Source organism: Alexandromys fortis, unplaced genomic scaffold (assembly GCF_014885135.2).
Source record: "Alexandromys fortis isolate MF-2015 unplaced genomic scaffold, M_Fortis_MF-2015_v1.1 scaffold_231, whole genome shotgun sequence".
Classification (NCBI taxonomy): Eukaryota; Metazoa; Chordata; class Mammalia; order Rodentia; family Cricetidae; genus Alexandromys; species Alexandromys fortis.
In genome coordinates, this window is record NW_026068613.1 from 1,718,087 (window position 1) to 1,729,957 (window position 11,871).

At 37.1% G+C, this 11,871-nt stretch overlaps 1 protein-coding gene across 1 annotated transcript; it reads left to right on the plus strand.

The window, feature by feature from the left end:
- The first annotated feature begins 8,515 nt into the window (after positions 1-8,515).
- Positions 8,516-9,823, plus strand: LOC126495934 (olfactory receptor 149-like). The gene has a single exon (XM_050133531.1). The coding sequence runs from the start codon at positions 8,888-8,890 to the stop codon at positions 9,821-9,823; it is 936 nt and encodes a 311-aa protein (XP_049989488.1). The 5' UTR covers positions 8,516-8,887.
- Positions 9,824-11,871: the final 2,048 nt, after the last annotated feature.

An 11,871-nucleotide genomic window follows, 5' to 3' on the forward strand; every position in this document is an offset into this window, starting at 1 on the left:
TCGGCTTCTTTCTCCCAGCATTCTGTTCTGTCTACTCCACCCACCTCAGGGCTGGCCTATTAAATGGGCCAAGGCAGTTTCTTTATTAACCAATGAAAGTAACTCCTCCATCAGTTCGGTGAGACTATGAAACAGGGCTATCATAACCTCTGGTGTTTTGAGTTGTTTTTGAAATATACATTTTAGACAACACCAAAACTGACTGTCTTGAGGTGGACATTTTAACAAAGATCACCAGATAATTTATGTGCATATTAAATCTGAGAGGGTTTAGTAATTTTATAAGATTTTATGTATATATTTTATTTTATGTATTTATTTTATGTATGTATTATGTATTTTATGTATTTATTTATGTGTAAGGCTGGATGAATGCTAGAAAACCCTGCATTCATTTCCATCCAGGCCACAGGAGACTGGTAGCTCAAGAGAAGGCACATGACTAGTGCTAACCCTCATTAATAAAGATTTTTTTTAACTTTATTTATTCATGAAAAATTTCCACCTCATCCCATTTCCCTCCTCTTTCTCCTCCCTCCCCCTCCCTCTCCAGTCCTAAGAGCAGTCAGGGTTCCCTGCCATGTGGGAAGTCCAAGGTCCTCCCTCCTCCATCCAGGTCTAGGAAGGTGAGCATCCAAACAGATTAGGCTCCCACAAAGCCAGTACGTGCAGCAGAATCAAAACTCAGTCCCATTGTCCTTGGCTTAACTGCTAGAGAAATTGAGCATGGTAGCATGTACTTATGGTACTTCAAATGTCAACATCCCCCATTGGTTCATACATTTAAATACTTGATTGCTAGTTGGTAGAATTGCTTGGGAAGAATTAGAATGTGTGACTTCATTGAAGGAGCTAAGGCACGGGATTATTAGTCTTTGAGGTTTCAAAGACACATGCCATTTCCAGTGTTTTCTTGGCCTCCTGATTACCATTTGAATGAACTCTCAGCTGTACCTGCCATCCTATCTTCCCTTAACCATTATAAACTGTAGCACTATGGAATCATAAGCCCAACTGAGCACTTACTTTAATAATTTGCCTTGATCTTAGTGTTTTACCATAATAATAGAAAAGTAAATAAAAAACCTGTAATTCAAGAATTTCTGAATTTGAGTTAAGAAAAGAGCAAATCCAAGGACCACTAGTATATCCAGTAAGGGCCCATCCTAAATAATTAAAGGAGGCGTCTACACATGAAGATTAGCCCTGAATAGAGTAAAACACACCACAAGGATTAGAAAATTGGGTTTTCATATCAGGGCTTCCAGTTTGGGCCAAAAGACTAGGGCTTCTTTGTACATTTTATCTAAATGAATTCAATGATGTAGTATCACAAAACTAGAATGAGGTATTTTTCTGTAAAAAGAGGGACAGTATTTTCTTGAGTTATTTATTTATATTGAGACATGAAAGGGACTTAGCATTATCTATTAAGCAATTTAATCAAAATGGTGTGGGAGAATTGTCTGTATTCTGTCAATCATATTTTAAATAAATGCTGATTGGCCAGGCAGGAAATATAGGTGGGAAAACCAGACAGAAAGTAGAAATGATGTAATGAGAACAGGAGAATTCTGGAAAGGAGGAAGTTGATTCCTCCCTCTCCTGCCCAGATCACCGAAGCAGCAGGATGTGATCTGTCCCACTGATAAAAGGTAATGAGCCACATGGGTAATATAGATCAAATGGGTTAATCAAGATGTGAGAGTTAGTCAGTGAGAGGCTAGAGCTAATGGGCCAATCAGCTTATATTTTATGGAGACCAATGCATGATTTTCTTTGGGGCTAAACAGTTGTGGGGTACTGGGAGAGACAAAAACCCCAACAACAAACAAACAAGCCAGCCCTCATGATATATCAGAAAATATAAAAGTCAGTTGTTATGATGAAGTGATTTCCTTTGCTTTATAGTGCCTTAATTCTTTCTCAAAAAAAAATCTGTTTTTTTTTTCCTGTTAAACAAGGTAAGTGTTATTTTTATTAGTTTTTTAAAAACTAAGGAACATATATTTTCCTTTTATGGAAATACAGATATTGTATGTCTTCTTTTGTTAAATAATTGTTATTTAACAATGATCTAAGGTCTTATTAAGTATTTTAAACATTCTCTGTTTTGATAGACATGTCATATAACCTTCTAAATTAACATGTTAGTTTCAAAATTAAGATTTCTCTGAATGTGCCTAGAAATTCCCAAATAATATTTTCTCTCTACATGAACAAAGGTTGAACTAATTAGACATATTTGATATTTCAAATTTATGATAGCATTGTTAACTACAGGTAGCATTTTTTCTGTGTGAATGATATTTAGATGAAGATGTATTAGAAATATTGTTTGCAAAATTATCTGATTATTAGAACAAAGATAATTATAATTTTATAATCTTTTCTTCAAACTGTGTGTTATTTGTTATAGTTCTTAAGATATTGTTTTATAAATCAATATGTAATATTTACCTTTGTTCAATTGGGTTCTTTCAGAATTTAAAACTTAAAGTTTTTAATTTTTTTGTTTTTAAGTAGGGCCTCCCTATATAGCCTTGCCTGTCCTGAAACTTACTATATACACTAGACTGGCTTTGAAATCACAGAGATATGCCTATGTCATCCTCCAGAGTGCTAGGATTAAAAGTTTGTACCACCACACCCAGCCTTCATTTCATAGTATTGTCTTCATGCCAATATGCTTATTTGCTTAAATTTAACAAGAAGCTATTCTTGTCACAACATGTAGCAGGACATTATCTTAGCTTGCATGTCTACTACGTAGAGGGTTCTTTTTATTTATTTATTTATTAAAAATTTCCATCTCCTCCCATTTCCCTCCCACTTTCCCCCTCCCCCTCCCCGTCCCTCTCCAGTCCTAGGAGCAGTCAGGGTTCCCTGCCCTGTGGGAAGTTCAAGGTCTTCCCACCTCCATCCAGGTCTAGGAAGGTGAACATCCAAACAGACTAGATTCCCACCAAGCTAGTCCATGCAGTAGAATCAAAACCCAGTGCCATTGTCCTTGGCTTCTCAGTCATCCCTCATTGTCAGCCACATTCATTGAGTCCGGTTTGATCACATGCTCCATCAGTCCCAGTCCAGCTGGCCTTGGTGAGCTCCCATTAAATCAGTCTCACCATCTCAGTGGGTGGATGCACCCCTCGCGGTCCTGCCTTCCTTGCTCATGTTCTCCCTCCTTCTGCTCTTTATTTGGACCTTGAGAGCTCAGTCCACTGCTCCAATGTGGGTCTCTGTTTCTATCTCCATCCATCACCAGATGAAGGTTTATTCATCAGTGTGGCTATGGGTTAAGGCCAGTTCAGGCACCCCATAGAGGGTTCTTTAATTCTCTTTTGAAATACCATATCACAAATTAATTTTAAAAATTAATTAATCACAGAGCCAGCAATTTATCTTATGTAATTTCAAGTCTTTTGGTGAAATGTCAATTTTTATTTGTTTATTTTTTGAGAGAGGGTTTCTCTGTAGCTTTGGAGCCTGTCCTAGAACTTACCCCTGTATATCAGGCTGACAAAATGTAAATTTTTTTAAAAGAGTATGCATTTCAATAATATCATTTCTTCATAGTTACATAAAGAATAGAGACAGTAGCATTACTTTGCAAATTATATTAGTATTACTATGACTAATTTTGAGAAAAGACAGGTGAGCATAAAAGATTAATGTATTTCAACAGAAAAACATAGTCCATATGTTATGAATTTTAGGTGTTGTTGCAGGAAACCCGTTTGGGTTTCTGCAGAGAACGTAGTAAGTCTATTAATAACTCCGCACTCTCTCAGGGACAGCTGCTTTCTGCTTGGAGTCATTTTAGGAATCAGTGATGATTTAGTGGAAAGTGAGCTAAGCCTGGCAGTATCTGGGATCTCCTACAGTCTATCTTTAGGAACTCTGTAACTGTTTAGAGTTCCAGTGCCCCTATTCATTAAATGAGGGCAACATGACCCACATTACACAACTGCTGAAAATTAATTATAACAATGTGACAGTACATTGGGAAACTCCAATAATTGCATAAGGCCAGTAAAGTCGCTTATGAGTGAGGATGTGCAAATTAGAATTAGGAATAAATACACTGTTTCATTTTATAGCTCAAAGAGAAGATAACTACAAATTCAGGTATGGGACAAAGCTCTGTGGTTAATGAGTTTGGTTAATTTGCTTAAAGTTCTTGGGATTAAATTTCTACTATAAAAATCAAATGAGACATGAATCTGGAGAGATGACTGAGCAGTTAAGACAAGCAATGACTGCTCTACTAGAGGACCTTGTTCAATTCTAAGCACCCACATGGAAGTTCACAACCATTTACAACACCAATTGTGGGGGATATGATGTCTCCTTTTGGCCTTCATGGGTATTGCATGTGGGTAGTTCACACATATACATGTAGGCAAAACACCCATACACAAAAAATAAAATGAAAAACATGAGATAATTCTTGAGTGATAACTTAATGGCAAAATTTGAATCCTAATGTCGAGGTTGCTTACCATGCGGATCCAATACTTAGAAAGGCATTGGCGGTGAGAGTATTAATATTGCAGCCTAGTAACTAAAAGTTCTCTTTAGGTGGTGGTGGTGCTTGCCTTGAATCACAGTACTTGGGAGGCAGAGGCAGACAGATCTTTGAGTTTGAGGCCAACCTGGTCTACAGAGTGAGGTCCAGGACAACCAGGGCTACACAGAGAAACTCTGTCTTGAAAACCACCCTCCTATCCAGTCTGTCTAGTTTGTGATTCTCACAACTTCAATGACCCAGGTAATATTCTCTGTAGATATTCTGAAGATAACTAAATTGTATTACTACCCATTGGGTCCTCTGTTATTATAAGGATTATGTTTTTATTTTTGTTTGCCCTGGAAGCTAAACTGAATTATAATTATTAATGGAAAGCTCTTTCATTTATTACATTGGGCTGGTGACATTGAATAGCTTTACAGTATATATAATATCAAATTATTTCAAATTACTTGTCACTTGCCTTCATTATAAATGTCAGTGACATATATGAAAAATGGTTATCTTTATTTCTACTTTTAATCATTTTTATTGAGCTATGTAATTTTCTCTGCTCACCTCCCTTCCTCCCCCTCCCTTTCTACCCTCTATTATTATCTCCATGTTCCCAATTTACTCAGAAGATCTTGTCTTTTTCTACTTCCCATGTAGATTAGATCCATGTATGTCTCTCTCTTAGGGTCCTCTTTGTTGTCTAGGTTCTCTGAGACTGTGAACTGTAGGCTAATTTTCCTTTGTTTTATATTTAAAAGTCACTTATGTGTGGCTTGTATCTTTCTGGGTTTTGGTTACATCACTCAATATGATGTTTTTTAGATCCATCCATTTGCAGATTTCAAGATGCTAGTGGGATTATATTTAGGAAGTGATCTCCTGTGCAACAAACAAATAAACACATCTTGAGGTTATTTATTTTAATTTCATTCTGTAATAAATGATGTTTTTCTAATTTGAAAGGGTTAGTCATGTAGTCCTATTATGAAAGTTCTTGTGGAATAACTCACAACATGTCTCTGTAAATATTTGAAGATCATATTATACCTTTCTATCTTTAACTGCAAAACTCAAATCCCCAATTTATGATAGTACAATGCAGACTTCATTGTCTTTGAATGTCTGAGCAGTGATAGTTTATAATAATGGAAAGTGCTGATCTTGATTCATAACACATATTTATCAGTTATACTTATTCTTTATGTTTTTTATTTGTTTGTTTCTGACAAGATTTCACTGTGTAGCCTTGGCTGGCCTACTCTGTAGGCTCACTCTGACATCAAACACACAGAGATCTGTCTGCATCTGCCTTCTGAGTGCTGAGATTAAAGGTACAAACCACCAAGTCCAACATCCAATTATGGTGCTATTTTAAATAACATTATTTGTTAAATGTAAACATTTAGCCCTAAAATATGCATGTAATCTTTAAAAAATGATAGGATAAATGATGTTACAGGCAAAAGTTTAAAGGTATAAAAAGGCACCAAAATATATATACAGCTGCAGGTGAGTATCTGAGAACTGGAGCCTGTCCGGCTACACATGAACATGTTTTCCTCTTTAGAGTGCCTCTTTGCAGTATCATCACTGTTAATTCCTGATTGAATGATGAATGAAGATGGCAAACTAATTGCCCCCTCAGAGCTGTCACTAGCTAACAAAGAGGCCTTAAGGGGCTCTGACAGACACTTCCTAGAAAGCAGTCTATGGAGAATGTTCTGGTTGTGCAAGTCCCATGAGACTTTCTTCTTTATTAAAAGGTCAATGAAAACTATACTGTCTGTAGTGCCTTTGCCTCTGACAAGAATGATGTATGTCAGGCCTTGCTATTTCAGTGAGCAGAACATGAACCATGTTCTTGGGAGATGATGTAAGTACCCCTCCTTCTGTTCAAGTCTGATCTTCAACTCCCTTACACACTAGAAGGACCATGCTTGGGCCTTTCCTCGTCTTTGGGATAACCATTTATTCTAATAGACTTAAAATAAAATGATATAGAATCAAAATGTCATGGTGTTTGAGCATAAGCAACAACTAGATGCATCTGAGGCCCTTTGCTGATAGAGGAAAGGGAATTTAAAAAAAACCCACAGGAACTTGACTTGCTTAGAGAGATTGTTTATGTGTGGCTAGAATTGTTATGAGGAGCAGTCATGCACTGCCGACCCTTTAAGCCACTGCTTCTCATTTTACTGCCTTCTTTGTATCCAACTGGAGTGTGAGATCGGGGAAGACAGAATGGCTCAAGTTATTTGTGAAAGGGAATATAGGGACATTTATTATAGCTTCTGATCTGAACTCCCATGCTGAATGACTTTGAAAAGATACAAATTTGCTAGTCTGAACACCAATGTTAGATTACAAAAACTTTTGCTTATGAAAACTTTGAGTGTGCTTTTAACACAGGGTAATTTTCTTTCTTACAGCAAGCAGCAGCCTTTTCTGCGTTAGAATATCAAATGCTACAGTTGCCTAACCAGGGTAAGTCTACTTAGTTCTCAGAAGGAATACTTTCTGTAGGAAAATAATTATCTTTTTTGGCCTAAGATCATACAGATATTACAGATAATACTAAACTTAGTCTTTAAAATTATAAAAAGTTCCACTGTATGGTTTCTTAAATCAGATGAGATTTTAAATAAGTGTAATTAACCTGGGAGATGTAAGGAATGAAAAATTTTCCAACATTCAAGAAAAGCAGCTGTAGAAATCCTCCTGAAAAAGTGTCACTCAGCTTTGGAAGAAGTTCTTTGAGCAGAGGAGGGCAGAGGAAAGATTGGAACAAAACAGGTCTGCATATACTAGCTTTGAAACTTGGACACGTTCCTTAATGTAGCTGAAATTAATCTGTAGGTCTAACTAGTAATTGTTAGTTTCATCGATATTTTTTCAAATAATTGTGTTTTTTAAATGTTGTGTCTATCTTTAGAACAAAATACATATTCAGTACCTGCTGGTATTATTATTAATGTCACTAATACTAGGTAAATTAAGAAAAGGGTTCCTGCTTCTTCAATATAATGATATTATGCACTTAAAGTAAAATTAACCTCAGTAGTGGTGTTTCTTGCCCTTATACTACTTCTATGTTGGTATTTTTAATGTTTTGGGACTTTATTCATTTTTTTTGCTTATTTTTCTTTTGGCTAATATTTCTGAGTTGTTTGTGTCCACTTAAAATAAAAGGGCCAGAATAAGAAGAGATATAGCTATGACAGACGTCATTTAGGCACTCTCAATTCTAAAGAGATTTAATATGAAGAGATGAGATATAAATGGACTTAATGATATTATTTAATAAGTGTGTGCCTTTGATCCTCTGCATATACAGTTGTGTAGCTTGGTGTTCTTGTTATACTCCCAGCAATGGTAGTGGGAGGTTTATTGGGCTCCATTGGCTGCACTTAAGGAGACTTTTTCTCCTACTGGATTTCCCAGTACAGCAGTGATATGACGGTTTGTGCCCAGTCTTATTGTATCTTGTTAAGCAATGTTAGGTGGCTGTCCCAAAGAGGCCTGCTATTCTTTCTTTGTGTAAAGGGAAACAGAGGAGGACTTCATCTGGAGGAGAGGGAAGGTTCTTGCAGGAGGGAGTGGAGCAGTGGAGGGAGGGGAAACTGCAGTAGGGAAATAAGGTATGAAAGAAGAATAAAAGTTAAAAAAATGATTCTTTAGTTGTAAAATAAATATGTAAATAAATCTGCTTAGTAATGTTACTTAACAAATAACAAATAGTTTTAAAGTACTAATGTCAAATCAAAGCACTTGCAGAAGTAGGGTTCAGAGATGTAAAATAATGTAAGAGTTCAGTTAGAATGTACAGTTTTGTTAGGTACCTTCATAGGTGTGACATAACTCTACTGTAGTACCTGAGAATGGTTGGTGCTGTTGATTCTGTAAAATTATTGTGAATTTCATTTTACAGATGTCCATGAGTTATTGTATAAATTATTTGAACTAATAAAACTAACAAGAACCAAAGTTGAGATTGTCATTAGTTGTCATAATTTATAATATACTCTTTTTCCTGTTATTTTGCAGGAGAAAATGCATAGTGAGAGTATGTTACTTAAAGATATCACCAGAACTCAAAATATAAAAATGCTCAGAGCAAATGCCATCAAAAATATTTCTAACCTGAAAATGTTTTTTAACATATCTCTAAAATCCTGCTCTTGGAAAAGAAGATAATCATTTCCCTACAGAAAGTATTCCTTCTGAGAACTAAGTAGACTTACTCCAAATGAGGTACTTGTAGCATTTTTTTATGTGTGTATAGATCAGACTGCTGTGTATCGTAACATAGAAAAGTGGACCATATTAAACACACTCAAAGCTTTCAGCAAAAGTTTTAAAACAATGAGGAATCTGTCTGTAGTGACTCAGTTTATCCTGCTGGGCATCCCGAACACAGAGGGTCTGGAGACCATGCTCTTTGTCCTGTTTTTGTCTTTCTACATCTTCACCCTGATGGGAAACTTATTAATCTTAACAGCCATTATCTCCTCCACTCGGCTTCATACCCCCATGTACTTCTTCCTATGTAAGTTGTCTATTTTTGACATATTTTTTCCTTCTGTGAGTTCTCCCAAGATGTTGTTCTACCTCTCAGGAAACAGCCGAGCCATCTCCTATGCAGGATGTGTGTGCCAGCTCTTCTTCTACCATTTCCTGGGTTGTACAGAATGTTTCCTGTACACAGTGATGGCCTATGACCGCTTCGTTGCCATATGCTACCCTCTACGCTACTCAATCATCATGAGCCACAGAGTATGTGCCATCCTGGCCACAGGCACTTCATTTTTTGGTTGTATTCAGGCTACTTTTCTAACAACTCTCACCTTCCAGTTGCCCTACTGTGGTCCCAATGAGGTGGACTATTACTTCTGTGATATTCCTGTGATGCTGAAGCTGGCCTGTGCAGACACATCAGCCCTGGAGATGGTGGGGTTCATTAGCGTGGGCTTGATGCCCCTCAGTTGCTTCCTCCTCATCCTCACCTCCTACAGCTTCATAGTCTGTGCTATTCTGAGGATCCGCTCTGCTGAGGGACGTCGAAGAGCTTTCTCCACCTGCAGTGCCCACCTCACTGCCATCTTGCTTTTCTACATGCCGGTTGTCCTTATATACTTAAGGCCAACACCAAGTCCTTGGCTGGATGCAACTGTTCAGGTCTTAAATAATCTGGTCACCCCTATGCTAAACCCATTGATCTATAGCCTCAGGAATAAGGAGGTAAAATCATCACTGTGGAAGTTCCTACATAACCCTGGCTTTCTTCCTGAGCAGCTGTAAGGAAAGACCAGCGATGAACATTTTGTCTGTATATCATGGGTATTGTAATGTTTTTATTTGTTATTCACAAACATTTTTGAAATGATCCTAATTTTACTACGTGAAGGACTAAAAGACAAAGGGTTGAAATGAGTTTTCAGAGGATGATTAGGGAATAAATGAAAGGGAGACTCCAGGTTTTGTGACTATAGAAACTGTACTCTCTCATGGATATTGCACTATGGACAAAGGAGGAAGGGTACCCCACTCAGCAAGCAGAATAGCCTCTGCCTTTTTGTCCATATTTTTGTTGTTGTTTTGTTTACTTTTGAGATTTTATTTTAATCATAATTTTTCCCTTTTCTTCCTTTCACCCCTCCATGTCTTCCTCCTAATTCTGTTCCATGTTTGTACATATTAATTTTTCATATATTCTTTTCACCCTTTCCATTGTCCTTTATATGTAGTGACTTTTCATTTGGGATGTAATTATGATTTCCTCAAATGTCTACATTAAATAAGCATCATATAATTTCTAGTTAATGAAAAGAGGCACATTCTTGTGGCTTCAATAGCATCTGGTTATTTATGAGCCATAAAAATTTCCATATAGAGAAAAGCTTTTGTCCCATCCTGAAAATGGGACTGACCAAAGCAGAGGTACTAGCATGCTAGGGTGAATTCAAAAACTAGGTGGGTTGAGGCTTGGGAACTGGTATTGACAAAAACATTTGGCTTATGAATGAAAAGGTGAAAGAAAAGAAAGAGAACCTCAGGAGGAATCTGGAGGAGCACGTGAGATGGCTCGGGAGTTAATATAAATTTCCCTTCCAGAGGATTTATTTAGGACCCATTCAGTTTCCAGCCTGTATATCAGGTAGACCGTAACCTCCTATAACTTCAGCTCCAGGGAGATTCAATGACCTTGGCCTCTAAGGGAACCTGCAATCAGGTGTAATACACCCACAATTACACACAAAATTAAGGAATTAAGGCAGAATATAAAAATTATCAAGTTATTTCATGTTTACTGCATGCCAAGCCCTTTCCAGCCTTCTTAAGGTTCATCCTGCCCTTTCCTCCTTGCCTGGCAATAGTTTCTTAGAGACGCAGGACAATCTTCAAGCATAAAAAAATGAAGTCCTGTTTACTTTTTGTTTTCGCTCATTTAGACTTCATTTAATAAGTGACTCTGCTACGACACGGTATGGAGGTGAGAGTTCTAAACCCACCTGTTGGTAGTAAAAATCTGCAGGCTAAAATGCAAAAGCAGATGTGCAACTAACAGAGAGTTCAAGAATAATATCGTGACCTGGGTAGAAAATAAAGTCAAAGAAATAGTAGTTCCCCCAGCTCCGCAGAGGGAGGGTGGGGGAAGGAGTAGTTTCACAGACAGGTTGCATGTTGCACGTGAATACTGGTTATTGAATTCTTTGCCCAGAGAACCAACATGCTTTTCTCTCTTTTGGAGTGTAGGTACAAATTAATTCCTTGACTTGACATAACTTAACTGTTTCCCACTTAAAAGGAAGATAAAAATTCATTATACCTTCTGTTTGTTTGGCTCATATATAACCCAGCCTCTTGTTGCAGGTTAGAGGAATGGCTTTTCTAGTGCCTGCTCAAGCAAACAAACCTCTCTTTTTCAGAACAGCTCAGCTGTTCTGAAACTTTCCTGAAGCTCTGATGCCTCCATGAAGAATGGGAGCTGCCTCAATGTGTAAACAGAGCACTATCCTGATGGACATCTTTCTAAATTATATTTTATTCCAGATACTAAAATACCCTTGAAATAGTGTTGATGAAATCTATGTTAAGTATAAAGAACTATTGTAACACATGTAATCCTCTACTTACAAAGGAAAATTGTAATTCTAGCGAATTTCCCCTCAGAGCTCATCTGATCCCATAACCTTAGCTCCCTCTGGAAGTCATTCTCACTCTATATTGTTTTTGGTTTTATCATATATGTTTGTGCCCCTAAATATTATATTACAAGACTTTGATGTATTTCTACTCAAATGTTCTTTCTTTGCTTTAGTGTTCCTTTTTGGATTTGTGTTTATTTG